The 23,938-nt window shown below is 42.8% G+C and overlaps 1 protein-coding gene across 22 annotated transcripts in view; it reads right to left on the bottom strand.

Moving 5' to 3' along the window:
• FHOD3 (formin homology 2 domain containing 3) overlaps positions 1-23,938 on the bottom strand; it is a 455,279-nt gene that overhangs the window by 72,097 nt on the left and 359,244 nt on the right. For 13 of the 22 annotated variants that reach the window (XM_070513157.1, XM_070513160.1, XM_070513168.1 and 10 more), the window contains 3 exons: positions 20,868-21,002; positions 19,037-19,087; positions 12,364-12,578 (listed from right to left, as the gene is read on the bottom strand). In XM_070513157.1, the coding sequence (XP_070369258.1) occupies positions 12,364-12,578; positions 19,037-19,087; positions 20,868-21,002 (401 nt within the window). The remainder of the gene's footprint in view (positions 1-12,363; positions 12,579-19,036; positions 19,088-20,867; positions 21,003-23,938) is intronic. The other 9 variants (XM_070513159.1, XM_070513154.1, XM_070513158.1 and 6 more) reach the window with 1 other exon arrangement.

The raw sequence follows: 23,938 nt of genomic DNA on the forward strand, positions 1-23,938 counted from the left end.
AGGATCTGACCATCAGGGCTGGGCAAAGCCACGTTGCTCGAATCCAGGCAGTGTGCCCCAAGAGCATGTGCTCAAACAAGCAGATTGGGGAGCTCTCTCTCTGTGGAGGTATCATGCCAGTCCGGTGAGTGAGGACGGCTGGCAACGGGGTGTGCAGAGCATACCCCGAGGTAGGCCTGGCAGTGGCATTATTATGGGAGAGGAAAGCTTAGGCCTCACTGGGCAGGGAGCCCAGTTGCCCTCAGCTTCCCAGCAAGAACTCATTCTGCCAGGACTCACTAGGTCCAGCAGACAACCTCCCCTCCAAGTCTGCTCTCAGGCTGCCTTCCAATTGGGTAGGAAGGGAGGGAGACAATGGGGAGGATGACACGCCAGCCTCTCCTTATGTCCTTGGGTAACTTCCAACCACCACAGGGAAGAAATACTCCCTGTGGGAATCCCCCCAATGCCCTTCAGGTAGGAATGGGTCATAGAGGACAGAGGGCCTCTCCCTTCTGCCTGCCTGTGGCTTGATGACACACTGTGTATCTTCCAGCCTAGTACAAGAACCTGCTTCCTGGAGAAACTGGAGGAAGGGAGGACAGGACAGCAAAGGCACTATGCTGTCTATTGGCTGTCCCTGCTGGCTACCACCAATACGGACTGTTATAGGAACTGGTGATATGAGGGCAAAGTTTCCAGGCAGAGATGCACTGTCTGGCAGTAGCAGAGGAAGCCAAAGGGCACAGAGAAATGAACCCACATGCTCAAGAATGGGTGTCAGGCACTTTTCCTTAAAAGCAAAAACTGGGCTGGGTACAAGGAGAGTGAACAGACCTTTGAGAAAAATTCCCTTTGGTGTTGAAGGAATTTTTACGATAATTTCTTTTTCATCTGATAATAGAGTATTTAGCAAAGAGCTACAAAACCCCATTCGTTTTACAAGCATGGCAAAAGCATAGTTGTAGCAAGAGCAATGTCATCATTTGGTTGACAGAAAGCATATGTTCTTGCACACATTTACTTCAGAATAGCCACATCAAAAAGAAAATGTGTTTCCAACAGCCTAGCATGTGGCATGCATTTGAGTTTTAATTGGTGAGCATATGGTGAAAACTGGCAAGGGAGCCTCCGTGTGGCTTTATCACTGAAAGAGAGTTGTGCGCAGTTGGTCGCCATAAGCCTGTGTCTACTCACCATCCCCAGGAGACCAGGCAGACAAAGTAGGAAGAATCCACGATTTCATGGTTGTTTGACTCCAGCCTACACACACTCCACTGTCGTGTTTCCTTCCACTTAAGCAGCAACTCTGGCCCCTGAATAGCCAGCGGCTGCATGGACAGGTGTGGTAATGGACATGCATACTCTAGAAAAGCCACACACTCTTGGGAATAAACAGTACAATTTCACCCCCATAAGTAAGGGCATAACTTCATGGAGTCGGACATTTATATGTGTGATCTTAACAGTGGGGTGGTTTTTCTTTTCCATTACAGCTGGGGAGGTAATCGTCTCCAACACTATCTCCTAATCAGAAAGCATTGACTTGGTGTCCACAAGGTCTGACTGCAACTCTTTGGGGTGTCAGGCTGTCCTAATGATGAACAAATTAAGCAATATTCACATACATTCAAGTCAAGCAAAACCACCAAAAGTGGAGAGTGAAGGTGATAGAGACAGCAAACGTGCATAGCTGCTCATTCCTGACAAGCTCTGTGCTGTATACATCAGGCAACATGTGGGTCATAACACATATTGCTGCTTTCAGAGGGCCCACCACCTGGCTAGGGACACAGGACATAAAACTCATCAATGGAGGTTATGGTAGTATGTGGCCAGGCACTCCAGTGAGGGTGCTGGATAACAAGTGACAGGGACTTGCTGGAAGGAACAGCCAGGATCCACGGCAGAGTCCATCTCAAGCCGTATTAATCAAACACAGGAATAATTGCCCAGAGGGCCAAGACCTTGCCTTCCTTTCGTGTCCAAGAGCCCCCGGCACGGTCCTGAGGCATCTGCTCATAAAGTTCACATTGATACTCAGGAAGTACCCAGGATGGCTCTGGGACTGCACACTGAATTCCAGAACATTTCTGCTCCCCTTTCCCATTCTCTTTTCTTAAGACTTCCCTTGTCAACACCCCCCTCCCACACACACACAACCATTCCTTTTGACTCACTGCCCCAAGCAGATCGGCTGCTCTCTGAGCAGACACAGAGAAAAGTATCATCTACCCACTCTGAGTCCCTAGGAAACTGGAGGAAAAGTCCTAAAGAGAGCTAAGACATTTGTCAACACCAAGGGGCAAGAACTACTCACAACCTCCCACTGTTGCTAGTCCCAGTATTTAATGAGCCTTTCTCTTGCCCAACAATGGTGTTGGTGGTGACAGACACAGTGATACACAAGACAGACCCAGCTCTCGTCGCCATGGAGGTTATAGAGGAGCAAAGAGATGCTACCCGTCCTGCCATGGCCTCTGCTGGCAAAGATGGCTGAACCCTAGCACCAAAAGACACAGGGTAATCCCAGCCCCTCAGCTTGCACTAGATACAATTACAAAATATTCATAAATGTGATGGCTGTCCTAACAGCAAGAACACAGTGCTGTAGGAGGGTACGACCAAGGTCTTTGGCAAGGCCTGGGAAGGGACATAAGTCTCTGTGCCAAAATAACATTTAAGCAGAGTCACCAAGGATGAAAGGATTAAAATGGGGAAAAGTGGACACGAGAATCTTCTTGGCAGACGAAAGCGCACGTGCAGAGCCTGGGAGCACAGGTGTGTGGAAGGAATGAAAGATGTCCAGTGTCACGGGCAACAGGCCTTGTAAGGCAAGGTAGGAACCTGGGACTTTACACTAAGGGCAGTGATGGCTGCTTCAGGCAGAGGTAGGCCATGTTTCATTTTGTCTAAGATGACCCCTGCCTACGCCTGCATCACAGGCAAACTATGCTTCCCGCTGGGCCAGCTGAAGCATGCCTGGTTGGTGTGAGGCAAACAGTCAGGAAACAACCCTGTAGATAAAGAGACTGAGGAGGAAGAGGTGAATGCCAGTTGGTGGGGCTCAAGAGAAAAAGAAAACAAATAAATGGTACCACTGGAAGAACACATGGGCAAGTGATTGCGATTCTGGACACTGGGAAGAAGTTTTCCATCCCGGAGATCCACTGGGGGAGGTGCTGTGTTAGCACTCGAGGGGAGCAGGGGGCTGCTGACTCCCTCTGAGGCGCTGTCACTGAGCATTGCACTTGAACTGTCTACTAAATCCTCAGACCTCTCTATGGGGAGGGATTGCTTATTGCCCTCAGAAAGCTGAGGCCGGGAGGGAATGGTGGAGACCCAGGCCCAGGTGCCAGGCAGGAAGGGGCACGGCCCCCACTCCCAAGCACACGACTGTAAGGACCCAGCAGCCCCGTCTTCAAGGCAGGCTCAGAGTGACTGTGATAAACCAAACTTGCAAGTCAGGAGTGGCCAGGGCTCCCCACACTTGTCCATAACCACCCACGCCTGCCCATCACCTCAGACAGAGGAAGGACACAAAGCTCTGACCGCATCTTCGGGGCCGGGCAGAGGAGGAGGGGAAACACGAGGAGGACTTGGGCCAGGTGCCCGGCAGCCCTTCTCCCTGCGGTGGGTGTTAGTCTGGAAATGAAAGGAGGACATGGCAAGAAGTGCCTGGCAACATAAAAGGCGTCCAGAACTGGGATCTGTCTTCCTGGACCACGTCCTGAGAGAGCAGACTGATGGGATCTTGGCATGGCCAGAACGCACTTAGCAAAGGCCAGAAAAATGTATTTGGCGAGAACCTGCACTGACCTGATTCAGAGGGCTGTAAACTAAACTTTAAGGTTGGAGTAGAGGGTATAGGAGGAGAAAATAAATCAGAATTAAACTGGATAAAAGGATACGGTAATGGATAATTTATGCGATGTGGAAGAAATAATAGGAAAGAGGAGGTCCACAGTATACAGTATTCGGAAGGAAGTAACAAGGAACCTGGTCATCACCACCCTGGGAGGAAGGACCTATAAGCAGAACACAGCCACTAAAGGGCATTTGTTATCCAAAGGAAACAGACCTTACAGAAGAGAGAGGTTGGAGAGCCAGAATGCGAACCCATTAGCACGAGAACCACAGGGAAAGAGGGAAAATTTGAGTGTTTCTGTTGAGAGAATATAAAAGGTGCCCAGTCAGATGACTGGTCTTTCCCTCAAGCAGATCACAAAGCTGGGAGAGAGGTAAGGAAAGAGCAGACCTTGAGGATTTCAGCCAGCTCATCCCCTGTTCCAAGGCAGCGAGGGCAGACATTGACTCATCCTAGCTGGTTCTCTCTCTCTTTCCAACAGCCCAGCACTTGCTCCTCACCTGGTCCCGCAAACCTCACTAGACATCAGGCCCTGCTTGGCCTTCAAGCGAAATAAAAACAAAAGTTACTATGTATTGAGTGCCTTCTACCCACCAGTGCAGTCCTAGGAACCACATACACAACACCCTATTTAGTTCTCATGTGCACAATATGAAGCTTAAAGGAGGAAACATGTTCAGAGAGGTTAAGTAACTTGTCCAGGGCTACACTGCAGGCTGGATACTCTCAGATTGCTCCTCCAGTCCCATTCTCTGTTCTGCTCTGTGTCCCGGGAGGCTGGCCTCTACGGAGAGTACCTCCTGCGTTTGTGTTCCCTCTCACTTTCAGATGGGTCAGCCCCCCGGAGGTGCCAGCAAAGGTGGGAGGAAGGAGAAGCCGGAGTATTTATGCCCCTGCTCTCTCTCCACGTTTGTTCTCAGTTTGACAGAGGTTGTCAGGCCACTGTTTCTGTCCCGTGGGCTCCCTCCCAAGGCCACAGGCCTTACCAGGTCCCAGCCATTCACCAAGTTCCTCCAGGTCTGGAGGTGGGAGCAGGTTGACAGTTTCCCACTGTGGCTGATCTGGTCTCTGGGTGCTTTCCTATCTGCTGATGCTCCCTTGACCCTCTCCACCCCTTGGCAAGCCCGTCCCTCCACTGACTGCCTTCAGACACCCTCTGAACATGTGCCATCTGCTTCCAACAGGACCTCATTGACAAACACAGCAAATGCTAACAGAGCTGGGATCTGAACCTTGATCAGCCTGACTGAAAAAGCTTGAGCTGTTAATAGTGATGTTACACTGTGTGGTCGGTGACTCAGGACACAAAGGAGAAGCACATAATCATTCCTGAAAAACAAACAAACAAAAGACAGAGTGGGCATGAACCTTCCAGTTCTTCAGTGTCCCTGACAGTGGAGTCCAGAGTGTCCAATTTTTCTTTGAAGAGATAAATCGCTGGTAAAAAAGATCTGAAGTTAATAAGTCTTTGGGTGGCTTTAATTGATTTCATTCTGTGATGGTGTCTCGATGACTTTGCCAGGGCTTGGCTTTCTGACAAGACTTATGAAACCCAAGTCTGGGCTGGCCAGTTCTATAATAGTTGCTCCAAACTGTGTAGATTCCAGGGACCTCCCCAGTTCAGAGCTAATAACTAACACCATCAACTTTAAACTTGTGGTCCCAAGAGAAAAAGCTCACAACTTTGAAAATTCTTTAGAATTTGCCTTTGGTCTTGGGCCAGTTTTGCAAAGCTGTTCACTCACATTCACTCTAGAGCAGTGTTTCTCAGCCTTGGTACTATGGATATTTGGGGTCAGGTAATTCTTTGTGGTGGGGCTGTCCTGTGCATTGTAGGAATGGCAGCATTCCTGCCTTCTACCCACTAGAGGCCAATAGCACCTCCTCCCCAGTTGTCACAATCAAAAATGTCTCTAGACACTGCCAAATGTCCCCTAGGGGAAAAATCGCCCCTGGTTGAGAATCACTGCTCTATAGGAATAGTTTCACTAGGAAGGGCCAAATTCCTTCTACTCAAGCTTTACAAAAGAAATACTTTATCATCTGAAAAACACTGTTTCATCAGTCTAATGAATTTGTATGCCTTCAAAATTAAGTTCAGCTTTGTCCTCAAAACTCAGACCTAGATTTTTCCAAACAGGTTTAATTGAGCCTAAGCCACCTCTTAAGATGAAAACCATCCATGGTCAAAAATTATCTTCAATAGCCCCTTTGAAAGGTACCACTTTATACCTCTTGTACCTACCCTCACAGTTCCAACAATCAAGGTTTTCATTTAGCTTTAATGCCATAAGAAGTACTGGGCTTATAGTCACGAACCATGTGAGCTCCAAAGACAAATCCTTAAATTCTCAAATCACATTTGATGCAGCAAGTCGTCCACACTACAAGAGTCACATGAGAGTCAGGAATGGCTCAAGAATAAAACAGACCCATGGCCCTCATGTCATGCTTACATGGGGACAAACACCTGAGTTGGATGTGGGGAAAGATTACACACACTATTTAAACTGTAATTTACACTCCCCACTATTGCCCTTGAGAGTATCCTTCTGATTAAGTTCACTTGGTTAAACATGAATATGATATAATTTCACTGTAGTATCAATACAGGACAAAAAAAGAAGTCAGATTCAGGGGCCGGCCCGGTGGCGCAGCGGTTAAGTTCGCATGTTCCGCTTCTCGGCGGCCCGGGATTCGCTGGTTCGGATCCCGGGTGCGGACATGGCACCGCTTGGCAGCCATGCTGTGGTAGGCGTCCCACATATAAAGTAGAGGAAGATGGGCACCGATGTTAGCTCAGGGCCAGGCTTCCTCAGCAAAAAGAGGAGGACTGGCAGTAGTTACCTGAGGGCTAATCTTCCTCAAAAAAAGAAGTCAGATTCAGGTCCAATTATTCTAATATTGATTAACACATAGATTCTACTTCACGCTATAAACGGAAAGTGAAAAGCAATTTAAGTGATTCAGATGGCAATGTCTAAGGAGGTGAGTATACACATCCTGAGTTCAAGAAGGCCAAGGCTGGAGATGCACACTGGGCAGTTTTTAGTGTATGGATGGTAGTTAAAAATCAGGTGGGTGAGGGCACAGTCAGAGGGTGTGGCATGAAAGGAGAGGCTTTCTAGGAAAGAAAGCTTAAAAAACAAATCCGACACTTAGGAAATGGGTGGAAGAGTAAGAGGATTGAAACAAAACAATGAGAAAGATTAAGACAAAATGATGAGAAAACAATGATGAGAAATGTAGAAGACATGAAAGCCAAATAACACATTGAGTCTGGAGATTATCTAGAGGATGCACAGGAATCTAGAGCTGCTGGATCTAGAAAGTCAACAAAAAAGTGACTAGAACTTCCCAATGTACCTGGTGGAGGCAGCTTTCTCTGAGGAAGTATCTCCCTCTGGTACAAAGGGAAGACATGCTTACTGCTGAATCTTCGGGATTTGGGGTCCCTAAGCTCAGGGGTCCTCTCAGTGTGTGTGCAGTATCACTTGGGCCTATTCACACCACCTTGTGGGAAATGGGGCTAAGGAAAATAGCATAAATGTTGATACTCTGGCTACTACTATTGCTTTGGGTAATAAAGTCTATTGTCTCTAACCCAGGAGTTTCGCATCTTCTGCCAACATCTGTGAAATCGTGGAAGACTAACTTACCAGCTTGCAAGTAGGGTAAAGCCTCAGACTCACAGTTTTTGATACCTAATTGTTGTTTGTGAAATTATCATGTTGATCACATAATACCCTTCTTTAACAACTTTCTCAATGCCATTCTGAGCCTTGTCTTTATTTAAGTATCCTTAAGTAAAATTTATACTTTGTCTACTTCAAAAGGACTCAAGACCATTTAATGTTTTAAAATAGGTGCAAGAAAGCACACTGCAGGCAACTGTCATTCTCTATAGGAGGAAATAAGGGAATATTTTGCCTTTTTCCATTTTTAGAGACAGAGAAATAGTAAGGCAGGAAAAATCCAATGATTTGAAAAGGCTCTCAAAAAAGTTCCATGGCAGGTGTAAAAGCAGGCAGGGCCTTGGCCTTGGGTAGAGTTCCTAAGAGATTTTGTCTAATTGACCAAATGGCATCAAGTAGCAGCAGTCAAGTGAGGTATGGGAAGATGGGGCAGCCCTGAGTCACAGAACCACAAGGAATCTAGTTTCCTGCCAATTCATGAAATACTGGACTGAAGGTGTCCAAGAGCTTTATGCAAGGGAACTAGCATGCATTAAGTTGATGATTGATGATATTCTATTGCTACTGTGCCAGTTGGAAATAGGATACCAGATGTTTCTGATTTCTTCCATGTGGATTAGGTAACCCAGGAGAGTGTCTACACCTGAAGGAGACTCAAAACATGTTACACAACGAAGGTGACAAAGACGCTCAGTGAGTGACTGGTAACAATGACAACAGCCATGATGATGAATGACACCTACATGAAAAACAATTATTCATTTAAATGAACTGCACATTTCATGATATAATTATATGTCTATATTTTACTTCCAGGTTTGAGGATAAGGAGGCTAGAGGAATTGCCATATTTACCAGTACTTTAAATGCCTGGATCTGTGAGAGAAAATATCAGAATACCATGTCAATAATTTCCATAAATGCCTCCAGGTGAATGCTGGTAAGTAGCCCCCATACTTGATATCTCTGGGGCCAAACAATGAGATAGTTGGAAATACCTAGGAATCAAATTACAGGTAGAAAAAAATCACTATTGAACACATCTTTCCCTGACGTAAAATTAATATAGTGTGGCAAAATTTTCAAATGAATTTCTAAGTATTGTTTCTGTGTGCAATATAAAGAATACCAAGCTTAAAATGAGAAAAATAATCTAGCCATTATGCATGCTTTCCTGGATAGATTAGTGGGTGAAAGCTGCTTGTAAACTCTTGACAGCAGCTTCCTTCCACCCGAATGGTCATCTCTCTCCACCTAGCCTCAGGAGGGACTCAGGCGTCAGGACAAGGAACAACAAAGGAACACAGTTCAATCCTGGGACACCCTGCAGGGACCACCACCAACACCAGGTTTTCAGATGAGTGGTTTTCTCCTCTTTGTTTCCATGAAGTAGGTTACCTATATCTGATACCCACTGAGATAATAGGTTACCTTGCTATATCGACTTCACTTGTGGGTACACAGATTGTTATTAATCCTCAGAGTAACTGTCTCAAGAGTCATATTGAAGAACTCCATCCCAATAAGAACACTATACCTATTTCTCTGATTACTCATAATAACTTGTTTCCAGAGTCATCTGTGAGTTTCCTAAAATAATAGGAAATAAACTTATTAGATAGATATTCTGATGTATACCACCAGGCGCAGTGAAAATAAGGGAAGGATAATTAAAACAATGAATGAAGAGAGGGGTCCTTCCATGTTTACCTAAATTGGGTGCTGTCTCTATTAATTACAGCACAGTACAAATGAGAACACATGTATGTTTGTTCCTCATGTGGGCCTGGCAGTTTCACATGGTGCAAAAATATTAAGACCATCACCACTAAGTCTGGTCCATATTGGGACAAACATCTGCTGTGAGCCACAGTAGGGTCAGATGGAAAAACAATTCAAGCACACATTGACTTGATAGTGGGTGGCATAATTTATACAAAAGTTACAGCAGATTGAGCTGGGAAGCTTTTTTTGGCTGAAAGTTCTCAGTAGATGGCACATAATGGTATTGGTATTTTACCATTAGGCCTTCCCTCTTTCAAAATATATTTTGTAGGAGAAAAGGAAAAGAAGATTCTGATGTTTTCATATCTTCTGCTATTAAAAGTTCTCCAGAATCTGAGTAAGGAGTTTTACTAAAAGAACCCATAAAGTGATTTTAATACTGAAGTACATATAATTCAATAACAAATATTCATTTTTCCTCTTTTTTTGTCAATATAATTCTGAAATGTGGGCCATAATTTTTGCAGATATTGGGGAGAGGTTAAGCAAAGGGATGATGTGGCATTAACGTGAAGACCACCACAAACACTGTGGAACCATGACCCTGATCAACAGCTGGGTTTGGTACCAAAACACTGGTTCTACTTCCAGTGTGGTGCCAACAATATCCGAAGCAAATCTTCCCATCTATTTGAGCCTCAGTAAAACATAGATAATAGCATCTCCCCTACTTATTCAGATGCAAGACATTAAATAGTAACACTTGGGAGGAAGGGGCAGAGCATGCAAAAAAAATGTGAAGTGGATTATTATCAGATTATTCCACAAGAATAAAGTATAACAAAGCAAGTCAACCCCTGGCACATTTAGACCACATAACACCAGGTGTTTGGTGTAGGACAAACATCTGGACGTGTGGTTATATTTTTATTCTTCCTCCAGATGTTGGGATATTGTAAATGTTAGGGATAAGCAAAAAATTACTTTGAGCATTTGAAAATGGGGTCTGGTAAACAGAATAGACTGTTAATTGGATGCCAGCAGAATGTTTCAAAGAACAATAACAAGGTAGGCTGACATCAACCTTTCTGTCACCCAACTTTGTACTTCTGCCATAAGGGCACAGACCTCCAAACCAGAAGGAAGCCTCAGCAGTTCTTTTTGCGACTATCCTCTCACAGCATTTCTTCTTATACACTTACAATTTCCAATTGTATAATTCAGTTAGCATTAGGATAAGGAGGTTAGAATACTTTGCTGGTTCCAACTGATTTGGATGATAATTACTTAACATATGATTGACAGCCTTCTACTAGATTCCACAGAGCCATTGCTTTTTTTTTGTTTTCAGGAAAAAGCAGACATTATATAATGCTATTTTAATAATTTGTAATTATGTCTAAATTCAAGTTCAGTATTTCTTTCTCAGATACAGGTATCACTTATTCTGTGATTTCAGTCAAACATTCTCTCAGAGTCTATTAATCCCTTTTCTGTAGAGGAGAATGACATTTGCTACTCACCCTTCTTATTACATACTGAAATAACTTTATTTTTCCCAAATGCATATTGTGTATATACAAAATAAGTATCTTGTGTGTTCTTATTGAAGTTTAAAATATTCTGTGCTTTTAATTGGATAGAATGGCCTCAAGTTTGACTATAACTGGACAAAATACTGGAGGAACTGTCTTTTTGCCACAAACAACAAGCAGATTAAAAATTCTGAGGACAAACGATATTTATAGATACTGACAATTCCCTCTCAGCTTGGGGCCATTCTGCATTTCACAGTTTAGATAAACATTCTATCAACTGCTGCAGGTACAACTCTTAGAGTTAAAAAAAGTTCCAAGATTAAGTGCTGAACCACAACTGTGCAAGGGAATATTTCTCATATTGCCTCTGGAAATACCACAATTTAGATAGAGGGTGATATCAGGCAGGGTTTGGAAAGCACAGGGCTACTATAGAACAGTCTGTTTTCTTGATTCTCAGAATCTCAATATTTTAAGACCGACATTACTCATCTATGACTGAGCCATCTGCCTGAGACAATCTTCCATGGCTCGGGGACCAGGAGTAACTGGATGTGATGGAAAGCTGTGGTGGAGCCAGCCTGCTCCTGCAGAATGAGCCCCGAGGCTTGGAGAGCTGACGAGGAATTGGACAGACAAGATTGTTCCGTTACATCCAGTTCTGCTGAGGTCATGGAGTCCTGCCTTGTTTAAATTAAACTTTATGCCATATTTAGTCAACCCTCCTAGAGTTAAAAGTTTAGTGTCTCTGTTGTCTTCAGTTGGCTAAGTCTAGATCAGGCTTCCAGCCATAACACTGGATTAAACCAAACAGTGCTAGTTGCAGGGTTAATCAACACAACACTGTGTAGGCGCCTGTGCCCAAGAACCATCCTCTCTCTTAATACTAAAGAAAATGACCCACAATTTGCAGAGCAATCCAAAAAACAGCTGATGCTCCAAGGCTGCAGTGTACAATATCATTGTTTTTTTTCCAAATAAAGCTAAGACGACAGGGAATTTCTCCAGGGCCAGCCTGTCTGTCTGCACACAAGCATCTGCACCCACACCCATGCACCAGTAATCTTTACTATTTTCAATTTTTTCTACTTCAATATATAACTTCTATTTTCACTACGTCCACATTTTTCTTTGCTTGCTTTAATTAATTTCATTCTCCACCATTTTAATTTAAAGCAGACCGACAATTCCTAGGCTAAAAAAATTTAAAAGTGGTCACTTCATTGGGCAGATCCGATAAATAAATAATACCAAAATTATAGAGTACTAAGTTAAAACCTTATGATTTAGTATTAAATGCCAAAGTCAGTCTAATTTTCGATATTCTCCCTTTTCAATGATCATACATTTACAGTCTTTGTAAATAATCTTGTTTTAATATAAGTGGCTCAGAAGACATCTAGTTTATCAGTGGCAGCACAGGTTGCAGTCGCTCCAAACTTACCCTTAGTTGCCTCTCAGTATTAGTTTGCACATAGGAATGGTTACTATTGCCCAGAAGAAGCTTGTCTGATGTTAATTAACCCATCAGTTTCCCCTCTACTCTCCTTGCACTCACCTTGGGGATGCTGAGGTGTTCCTGGGGAGGAGGATGATACTGTGAGAGCCTCTTGTGAGTCTGGAGACGAAGGGCTATGGCTCAGATGGGCGGGGGAGGCAGGGGCTGCCGGTGAGGTCAGGTCCAAGGAGAGGTCAGCTCTGCCCCGGCTCACACTCCGGCTTCTCAGTTCCTTCTCGTGTGCCTCAGCTGCCAACTGCTCCAAGTATTTGTATCTGAAAGTTAAATTCCAAAGGGTTTCCGTAAAAAGAAAGAGGAGCCCGTGGCTGATGCTTGTTTATGGATGAAACACCTGCAGAGTGAGCTGGTTTCCTGATGCACAGAGCACAGCGCAGGGCTGGCTGGAGGGCCAGTCTGCCAAAAACACCCAGCAAAGCCAAGATGCTAATGATTAAAAATCCCGCATCATTCATAACCAAACAAATAGGGGGAAACGGCAACATCACAGTCTCCAGATATTGGATCGCTGTTACAGAATCCTATTTTGCTCTTTTAGAAAGCATTTGTACAAATAAGCAAAACAGCAATAATGACTGTCAAAAAGCCCTAACAGTGACAGCTGAAAACCACACGCCCTCACTGCTCGCAGCTGTGAGGGGAGGGTGCCTTGGGGTGGCAGAGAGGAACAATGCCCCCCAAATACCAAAACGGATTGTTGGACGAAGGCCTCCCTGAATTTCTGAACCTGCTTCAATGCTAACAGCAACACGACTGGAATTCACTTTGTTCTCTCAGTGTCGACCATGGAAACTTTTTTATACTCTAACATATTTCTGAGTAGGGCTCAGACATCCAATAGCTCGGACCTGACGTCACATATAGTTTATTCATCAAAGTCAGTTTAAGAGAACAAAGATACATCTGTTTTGCATTTCAGGCAGGCAGAACCCACTAACTGTTTATTAAGACCAGCTACCAATCATATTCCTCAGAGTGCGCTTTATAGATCAGACTAAAATAACTGAAATATGTGCCTCTTCCAGATGTCTGCTAATTTTACCCACCATTATTTGTGCAGAAATAAATTTATGAATGCAGCTGTAGCTGGTTTCTATCTTATCTACTGTAAACATTGCAACAGCTTCTTCAAGACCCTCGCTCACATCCATCCAGATTCACTACTTCAATTTCTCCCAGTGGGCAAGCCCCCAACCATACACTGCACATGGCACTCCTAATTCACTCCGGTAAGAAAGGCAGAGCACATCTATAAAACCTTTAAAAGAAGGCATTTAAAAAGCATCATTTCTTCATCCAACCCTAAGGTGGGCGTGGCTCCCTCAGATCTGTAATCATCACCTCTTCTCCCTGCCAGTCCAAAGCTGTCTGCCTTTCATGCCAGGCTCGCACGCTCCTCTCCCTCAGTGAAGCCGGCCTTGACCACCACAGCTGGAAGCGATCTCGGCCTTGCCTCTGAACTCATGTTGGATATGTAGTCCGTTCAACTCAGATGGCATTTTACATTTAATGCCTGACATATTTAGTCATCTTTTCACATGTGTATGTCTGTTTTCAACAAGCAGATAATAGGATTTTTGAGAAGAGGAAGATTAGCATCCTGAGTTCCTTCCCTCGGCGCCTTGCATTTGTCGGCTGACAGGAAGCAGGGAAGCACGCAGGGAGAGCCTGCCCAGCAGCCCCACCCCGGCAGGGGTCCACCTGCAGCACAGGATGCCAAGGGGGCAAACTACCCTATTTCACTTTCTTGGGGAGTGAGCTGACTTTCATGGTGAATCTCTGATAAACTGTGTGATGGCTCAGCATATACAAACATCCGAGGCTTGGCTCCCAGAGCAGCTGCCTCACGGTTAGAGGGGGAAGCTACACCCAGAGAGAAGGCTTTAGAAACTCTGGACTTTCCTTGTCAACAATGTTGCCTCTCAAAAGGTAGGAGAGGTAACAAAAGGAAGATATTTCTGAACTTAATTTAGCCCAGCAAGGAAAAACCACCTGGCTGTGGAAGTGACAGGAATCTTGGAAGAAAGTGGTCTTGGGAGTAAGTGTCAGAGCCCCGTAGGAGGTATATTTTAAGTGAGATGGAAGACTTTGTGAGTGTAGGTGTCCCTGTACTGAGTCCAAGCCTTCTGTGACAGGAGAAAGGGGTAGGTGAGGAATGAACTGCAAATAAGGGGACCCGCCCAGGTGCAGGAAATCGGAATCTTGGAGCCGGAAAGCAGGGCTCTAACAAAATGAGAATGAAGCCTTGTGTGAAAGGCTTCAGGCCAGGAGGACAACCCATTTACGACCTGCATTCAGCTGGCCTGGCCCTAGTCCTGGCTTCTCCATACCCATCCCTGTGGGCAGCAAGGCTGGCAGGCATGTGCTGGCAGTGAAAGGGGTCACCCCATTTCTAGGGACTCCAGGGGTTGGGCAGACATGACTCAAAGACTATTCTCATATGCCCCTCAGTCTCATGGACGCCATCCCTGAGGATCCATGAGACATGGGAAGAGCCATGGGTTTAAAGTGAATTTTCCAAGGATGCGTATACGGTAGGGCAGATGACATGGGGACTGGTTCAATGCGTAGAAAGTTTCAGTTCTACAAGATGAAAAGAGTTCTGGAGATTGGTTGCCCAACAAGGTGAATGTACGCAACACTACTAGACTGAACACTTAAAACGGTAAATTTTATGTTACATGTATTATGCCACGATTAAAAACTTTTACAAAAGGCAGAGGCAGGGAGGCATGGAGGCCAAGAGCCACTAAATCTTTGTGAAAAAGTAGCATTAGGCTTCTTTTGCAATGGCTGGAGTGGTGAGGGTGGACTGGCAGGCACAGGGATAGCCAGGCCACCTGGTACTTACAGCTTTATAACTCAGCAACCTCTCCTGCCCCATGACAACCGTTGGCAGTTCTTGGGGAGGAAGCTGGCCCTATATCACGACTTCCCTTACAGAGTGACTCTAAGTGTCACGGCACATAGGGGCCCAATAGTACCTGATCCCAGGAGCTCACTAGGCCATGCAATGATGAGTCACACATCTCTGCTGCCTTGTGACACAACGGCCAACCAACAGACTCTGATGATGCCTTTCGTGTGCAGAACACTCGGTGTTCTATTCACAAACCACAGCTCCAAGAAAAGACTTTTCACCTTTGCTCCCTTCGCTAAACATTTCCATTTGTCCTACCTCTACCTGTACAATTTGTTTATTCTTTCATCTTGTCATAATTTATTGAATATTTGTTGTGTGACTATCATGTGCTATGAACCACAGTAGGCACTAGAGATTTAATAATAAACAAGAAAAAGTCCCACTCTCATGGACCTCACAGTTCAGTGGGAGGGACAGGCAAACAAACCTTTAGGATGGGCTCACACATCCACCATGGGTGGGGGCTGCAGGGCTGGTCCCGCAGCCAACGGAACACATACAGGCTTAGTCTCTTCACAGAGCCCTAGAGAAACCTTGCTTGACTTTAGATTAACCAAAGCGTACTCACTGATGACTTTTCCTGCCACCCTCCTATCAGAAATGCCCTTACGTTAAACCAGAATCTGGCTCCAAGTTCTACTCTGTCCTCAGATCTGTAAGCAATGTTTAGAATCCTCTATAACTTCTTCACAGATCACTTTCATGCATCATTTCCTAAGTCCTAGTCTAGCCCTGACCTTCCCCTTGCACTCTGTTCCCATAACCCCCACTTGCCATGAGGGATTTCCTCTTCATGTCTTGCTATCTCCCTCAGAGTTATCCAAGCCCTGTTGTTAGTGCCACTGAGTCAACTCTGACTTCTAGTGACCCTGTGTAGAGTAGAGCAGAACCCTGCCTGGTCTTTTTGCGCCATCCTCTCACCTTCCAGCGCTATATCAGTCCATGCTCTGCTGCTATTCACAGGATTTTCATGGCCAATGAACTTTTTTCTGAAGTAGGTGGCCAAGTCTTTCTTCCTAGTCTGCCTTAGTCTGGAAGCTCCACTGAAACCTGTCCACCAGGGGTGACCCTGCTGGGATTTGAAATACTGGTGGCATAGCTTTCAGCATCACAGCAACACGCAGCTGCCATTGCATGACAACCGACAGACGGGTGATGTAGTTTCCTGACCAGGAAAGGAGCTCAGGCCGTGGTGGTAAGGGCACTGAGTCTTTTTTTTTTTTAAGGTTTTATTTTTCCTTTTTCTCCCCAAAGCTCCCCTGTACATAGTTGTATATTTTTAGTTGTGGGTCCTTCCAGTTGTGGCATGTGGGACGCCGCCTCAGCATGGCTTGCTGAGCGGTGCCATGTCCGCGCCCAGGATCTGAACTGGTGAAACCCTGGGCCGCCGAAGCGGAGCGTGTGAAATTAACCACTCAGCCATGGGGCCAGCCCCGAAGGCACTGACTCTTAACCACTAGACCACCAGGGCTGGCTAATCCCTGCCCTGACTCTGCCCCAATATGTCCCCAGCCTGGATCTCATTCCTTACTACTCCCTGTTAAAAGAAAAATTATTTGCGAAGGTCATTTCAATCAATCATGATCAGATAAAGCTGCTTCTAATATTTTTTAAAAAATTAGAAGTAGCACCTCAACAAAGACTTACTCTGGGTCTGTCCCGTTGTCAATAAAACAGTTTGAAATGAGACGATATGAAATAAAGTAAATAAATCAAAATAAAATTAAATGCGTCTAGACGGCCTCTACACCTCAAGATAGGAAAATACATTTATCTTGCACACTAGACGATATAGACTTCAAAAAACCCTTTGCTGTGACTCTGGCCATCTTTTTCTGAGTCGCTGCATTAACGCTGAGAGACATGGGACCCAACAAACACGCCTGGCTCTATCCTGAAGAGTTAATAGATGGATTCCTCTTCCTTATTCCTGAACCTCTTTCCACCTCTGATCTCCATGAGTTCCCCCATCCTTTTCCAAATTCCATTATACTTGGAAATCTTATCTTTTCCTGGCTTACCAGGAACTTCCAACAGCTTTCCAAACAGGGATAAAAGGACATCTCCCTCATTCCCATCTTCATCAGGTAATTCAAGAAGCAAACTAATCAAGAAAACCGGCTGGTCCAAACCAAAGGAAAATGCTTGGCTACTTCCCCAAACCTCCAAGTAAACAGAGAGGCGGGCTGTAAGGAGCGATCCCACAGGGTAGGGACAGCCTGCTTTTGTACCAGCTAAGAAGGCCCAGGCTGATGGGTGGCATAGGGGTGAGGACTAAGTTCAGAAGGAGAGGAGATAGAAGGGGAATGGAAAACTCCTTTGCACAAATTTTCCAGGCAGAAGTGATGCTCTGCTTTGGAAAAAACAACAGTAAATAATATCCAGAAAGAGGTAGCCTTTGGTGGTTTGGGAAAATTTTGAGGTCAGTCTGAGCCAGTTCAGACCTTGACATCTCCCCAGAGCTTTCAAGCCTTGCCTGTGCAGACATAACCTGACCGGCAAGTTTTCAAAAGCTCAGAAAAGTGCAGAATCTGGAGGGAAAGCTAAAAAATAAAATAAAATAAAACGTGATTTCTTAAGCCTGGGCATAACGTCGGCAGCATTTTCAGTAAAAGTAGATGTCATGTCCCCCAATGTCAAAAACAGGTATGAATTTGAGAAATAGAAGTTTCTTGATTCTTTACCAGCATCTTTCACTCTAAATTTGCTGGCCATAACTGGTTATTAGGACGGCAATAATCTAATAGAACGCTGGAACTAAAGCAATGCCAGAGCTTTGTTTATGAGGCTGACCTAAGCATCTAATTTTTTAATTGAACACAGGCAGACTCCACTCTTCCCTGCATTCAGACTGTCCTGATCTATTTAGCTGATGGTGTCTAAAAAAATTAGCAAAATTCCACTTTTTATTGGCATAGTTCAGAGATCGTTAGATTCCCAACTGGCTCTGGTATGAAATCAGCCTTTTCATCGTTCCATGCAGTAACCCCATCTGGTGGTAGAGAGAATGACTCCAGGCTGTACAGTGCCAGGGGGCAAAAAGCTTCTTTTACTGGTTTACTTCCAAAAACAGTTTTATTGGCTTATCGAAGTTTATCAGACACTGAATACATTAATTTTGTATCTTTTAATGAGATTCAAAGGACACTGTCACTGAAATTAACAAAATGGTTTACAGCTCGAATATTTTAAATAAAGCTGTTGGTTCATTTGCTCATTTATACCATACATCCTTCCTAAGTGCCTACTATGTGCCAAGCACTGTGGTGGGCACTGGGACACCCAGGAAAACCAGGCATGGTTCCTGTCTTCAAGGAACTGAGTATATAGTTCAGTAGAGAGACAAGTCAGGCACATCTAGCAAGGAATGTTTGGCAGCCCAGGCAGTGCCAGGATAGTGTGTGTGCTCAAGTATTTGTTGAAGGAATGCTGAACAAGAGACCTTGGAAGCACACAGTAGGGACCTCTAACCCAGGCTCAGTAGTGGTGATGCAGGGTATTTAAATATACACCATATGGAAATATGCTAAAATAATGTGCTTGTTTGGAGAAGAGTTTTGGAGGAACCAAACACATATATTTCATACCATGATGGGACTAAGTAATAAATCTGTACTTTATTGGAATATTTAGGTAACTAGGACACTCTATTCTGCAAAATGCCAGTTACTCAAGGTCTTGGGTGCCTTATGAGAAGCTATTATATTTTAACACAGTATCCTCTGCATGCCTGGTCAAGAGTGCAAAGTCATGCACCATTTGGTTACAATGGGAAAGAAGAAATATACAAACCTTTCTTCTCTTGCTTGTCTTTGTTCTTCTCTTTTGTCTAAATACTCTCGGCTAACAGATATATGCAGAAGAAACAAAATAGGGAAAGAAAATAAAATTAGATGCTCATAAAATTGCCAACAGATGATTAATAGTATATCATGAAAATGCATTCTTCCTTCAGGAATGGAAAGTGGTTGTAGTTGAATTTTTAAAAAACAAATATAAAAGTTGTATTTTAAAAGACGCATCCAATGAACTTTTTATTTTGGCTATTGTATTTTTCAGGTCTATATGTATTTACATTTGGCTCTTCATTATATCTTCTATTTCTTTGCAGAGACTTATCTTTTCATTTGTTTCAATAATATTTGCCCTAACTTCTTAGAAGATATTTATAACAGCTGCTTTAAAGTCTTTGTCTGATAATGACAACATCCATGTCCTTTTGTGCTTAGCATATTTTGATTCTCTTTTCCATTTAAGATTTCCCTGGTTTTTGTATGACAACTTATTTTGGATGGCATTCTGTACATTTTAAACATTTTATAATGAGAATCTGGGTCTTATTTAAACTCTGTGAAGAATCAGCTAGGTTAGGTTCAGCCTGTAAGTTCTGACTGCCTTTTGATATTGGTTCCAATGTTGGTTTACTTTACGCAGCCCATTAACCCCGTCTTACAAAAGCCAGGATTAGTATTTCACCCACAGACTTGAGATATTTGTTTCCATGGAGTACTGAAGTACAGTTAAGGCAACTTCACAACTCTGCTTATATTTTGATCATTTCTACAATTACTCATATTCTTCCCAGCTCCTGGAAGAAAGTTATTGAAGCTATAAATCCTCATTGACAATGCTTTACAAGCTTTGTAGGTTTAACTGGGAGTAATTGATGGGAATATTGTTTGTCAAAGAAACTGAAATGAGGAAACAGGAAGTGGAGAAATGAAGAGAGAAATGAAAAGAAGAAAAAAGCTATAGGAGAACTATAGGAGAGATGCTGGGAAGAAGAAGGGAAAGATTAGGAGAAGGTTACCAGCAAGGTAGAGGAAAGAAAGGGACAGGAAGAGGGGAGAAAGGAAGAATAGAAGGAATGAAATGTGTAAGGAAAGATTTAGCAAGTGTTTGTATTCCATAAAGCATTGCACAGCATGAAAGGAGTGGAAGGAGGTCAACCAGGAGGATGGGGAACACAGGTGAACAGGCTGAAGGAGAAACGGAGAGACACTGGACTCAGCAGGGGCAAAAAGGTCAAGACATGGAACCTGGAGTGGGCCACACCCAGAAGAACATCCGTGGGATTGGACAGAGACCAAAGAGATCAGTGGGATAACGGGCTGGGAGTGATCAGCATAATGACTTTTTCCTCTCCCATAGGAAGAGAGATTACTGTTTAAAAAAATATATTGAAGATTGCTACAGGGAACAAAAAGCACACAAGAAAATGGGAAAAGCATTTTCTTTTAGGCTTCCAATAGAATATGAATAAAACATGAATAGCTTTAGGGGGAAATGGCAAATTAAGTTAAGACAATTAGGTTCTCTGTCTTGAGGAAGGCCTGGATAAGACCATTTTAGATAATGGAGGACCTAAGAATACACAAGTCCTTAACTGTATTTGGCTGGCTGGCTGTGCTTCCTGCCATATGGTTAGAGAATAAAAAGGCCCTAACAAACCAGATCTAGCCTATTTCAGGTATGTCTTGCTCTTCCTTGAAAACAGAGACAAAATGTGAAGCGAATACGTTACTTCCTAACCTTTCAACACAAGCATTGATCATATAGAGCTGTGAATGCATGTGCTTTAACGTTCAATTCATTATTTTAAAAATCTTAAAATTCTTCTTACTTGAATTTGTTTCTTTCTTCTCGTTCTATTCTCTGTAATCTTTCTTCTCTCTCCTGTCGCCGCCTCTCTCTCTCTGCTGCCAACGACTCTTGGTGCTGCCTAAAGGATGACGTGAGAAGACCACTCAGTGATGACCTAAAGATACAATGAGTTAATGTTTTAGTGACTTGGCCTATGATTAAAAGTATCAAAGCAGGAATTAGTCAGACCTTGGTTAGAACTGAGGGCCTGCCGGTACCTAGGTAGTGCTTGGGGAAAATTACTGAGTGTCTCAGGTCTTCTGTTTCAGGATCTTCAACTGTGAATGGAGATAAGTAACCTGCCTCATGTGCTGGGAGGACAAAAAGGTGGTAATGCATACAAAATACTAAGTAACATGACTGGCATATAAGCAGTCATCAACAATGAATGCTATTATTATCGAAAAGTATTCCAGGAGTACAGTATGCATAAAATATAACACACTCCCCCCCCCCGCCCCGCCCCACCTCACCACATATACACACATTTTAAACTTGGTCTACAGTAAGACTTTGATGAGCTGGAATCAACATTCAATTTAAAACTGTTTTCTATTTTACACATACTAAAGATGTTTTACCATACACCAGTTTCTCAATATACTTCTCAAAATAATTATGTCATCTTAAAACAAGGCATTGGGATGACAGATGAGGAGAAAAAGACAGCAATGGTCTGAAATCTGAGTGGAACTAAGGAAATCTCGTTCTATGTCAAGAAGCATTCAAGAACATGCAGCATGTTCAAAGGACAGCACTTGACTCTTTGTAATACCACACAAACAACCTGCACTGTTCATTGAAGATGATGTAATAGGAAGGGTCAGCTGTGGGGAGGCCTCAGTGAGGGACCGTGTGGGTAGGTATTACAGGAAATGTTATGGCAGGAAAACAGGTAGGAAAAGAGAAAATTAGGTAAATTCATGAAAATAAAGAAGGGGTTAGCTGGGAAAAGGCATCTGTTAGAACTCTGGAGAACAAAAAATAATCTTCTATGGACAATTGGGCCCTCATTTATTGAAGAAAATACACTTCTAAAGCTAAGACATAAGTATTTCTGAAATATAGGTTGGGTAAAATCTTACTCGAATTAAACGAAAATATGCTTGCCTGGTGGGGAACACAAGGCCCCTTAGTACAGGAGAAAGATGTGACTATTGCACCAAATAAATTTGCCATAAGTCCCACAGCCATTCTCCCTAGAAAAGGTGAGTCACCCTGGCTATCAGTCAGAGGGGGTAGGATAAGTAGAAGGAAAAAACCACCATTTTGGTAGCTACAGGGAAGGAGTAATGAAATCCCATATTCCAGGCTCACTAGGAAGGAACTCCATCAGCTCTGGATACTCAGGCATAGATAGAATTTTATTTATCTTTCACATAAATGGCGGTCTAGACTATCTTGTATATTTATATGTTGTTTTAGCTACTGTTATTTTTTTTTCTGTTACATGCAGCTAAATCTAATCCACAATCAGAGTGGAGAGGTTTATTATACCTGTTGCACTGTGATAGACAGAAATTGTTATGGATATAATAGATTTGTTTAACCTGATGAATAAGTTATATCTAACAAATGAACATATGTACTCAAGTGCCCCAAATTAGAGAAAGCACATTCTTCTCAAATACACAGGGATTATTCAAATACTGACCATCAATTCTGCCACAAAGCTCATGAATGAATGCCAAGAATTGGTTTCATATGGGCTACCTTCCTAACTACAATGCAACTGAATTGAAAATAAAAAACAAGAAGATAAATTTGAAAAATCCATGTAATTTTAAACACTTCTAAAAACCTCAGGTCAAAGAAAAAAACACAGAAAATTAGAAAACATTCAAAGGGTACTATAATGAAAAAACTATATATCAAGATTTGTAGGATGCTTCTAAAGGACATTTATTGCCTTAAGTATTTATATCAGAAAAGAAGAAAGAGTAAAAATTAATGAGTGGTCAACTCAACAATTTGGAAAGCAACAATGGAATAAATTCAAAGAAGGCAAAGAAGAAAATAAAGATAAGAACAAAGATTAATGAAAGAGGAAAATAAAGATATATAGAGAAAAATCAACAAAAAAAGCTGGCTTATAATTTTTTTAAAAAACAGACAAATTCTGTGAAAATTATTCAAGAAAAAAAGTCCACAAATAAAGCAATAATCAAGAATGGCAGGTAGATACAAATACAGGTATAAAAGAGACAAAAAAACATGAGGAAATGAGGGCAAATTTTTCTGCCAGTACATTTAGAAGCTTCAAAGAAATGGATACTTTTCCAAAAATATATAACTTGTCAAATCTGACTGAGGAAGAAATCAAATTCTTAGAAAGCCCTATTAACCTTAAAAAAATTGAATCAATTAATTACAGATATATTCACACACACCAAAACAAAAACTTCACTAGGCTCAGATTTTTGAAGGTGATTCTACCAAACACTCAAGGAAGAGTTCATCTTAATCATATGCAAAGTTTCAGAGAACATGAAGCTCCCCAGCTCATTTTATGTGATTAATATTACTCTGACACAAAAACCAGACAAGATCAACGTGAGGATAGAAACTTAGACACTGATAGCAACTATGAACACCACTGCAAAAATACAAAATAAAATAATGTTGGGTTTGTCCAATGAATGCAAGGATAGTTTAAGATGAGAACATCAATGCATGTAATTTACCACATTAATAGGCTATAGGAGAAAAACCATGACTACCTCTGCAGATGCAGAAAAAGCTTGAAATGCAATACTCATTTGTTACAGGAAACTTTTCAAGCTTAGGAGTAGAAGAGTTTTCTTAACCTGATAATGGGTATTTAGCAAAGAAAATTTTTAAAAACTATGGTAAGCATCACTCAAAGCTGGAACATTAAGAGCAGTTTAATGTTAGAATTAATCAAGGATACCCTATCATTGCTTGTATTTGACATTATTCTGGTGGTCCTGGCCAGTACACTAAGACAAGAAAAATAAATAAAAAGCATAAGGAAGGGAAAGAAATACAATGCCATTATTTGTAGATAATCTGATCATATACACAGAAAAT

Source organism: Equus asinus, chromosome 7, assembly GCF_041296235.1.
Source record: "Equus asinus isolate D_3611 breed Donkey chromosome 7, EquAss-T2T_v2, whole genome shotgun sequence".
Classification (NCBI taxonomy): domain Eukaryota; kingdom Metazoa; phylum Chordata; class Mammalia; order Perissodactyla; family Equidae; genus Equus; species Equus asinus.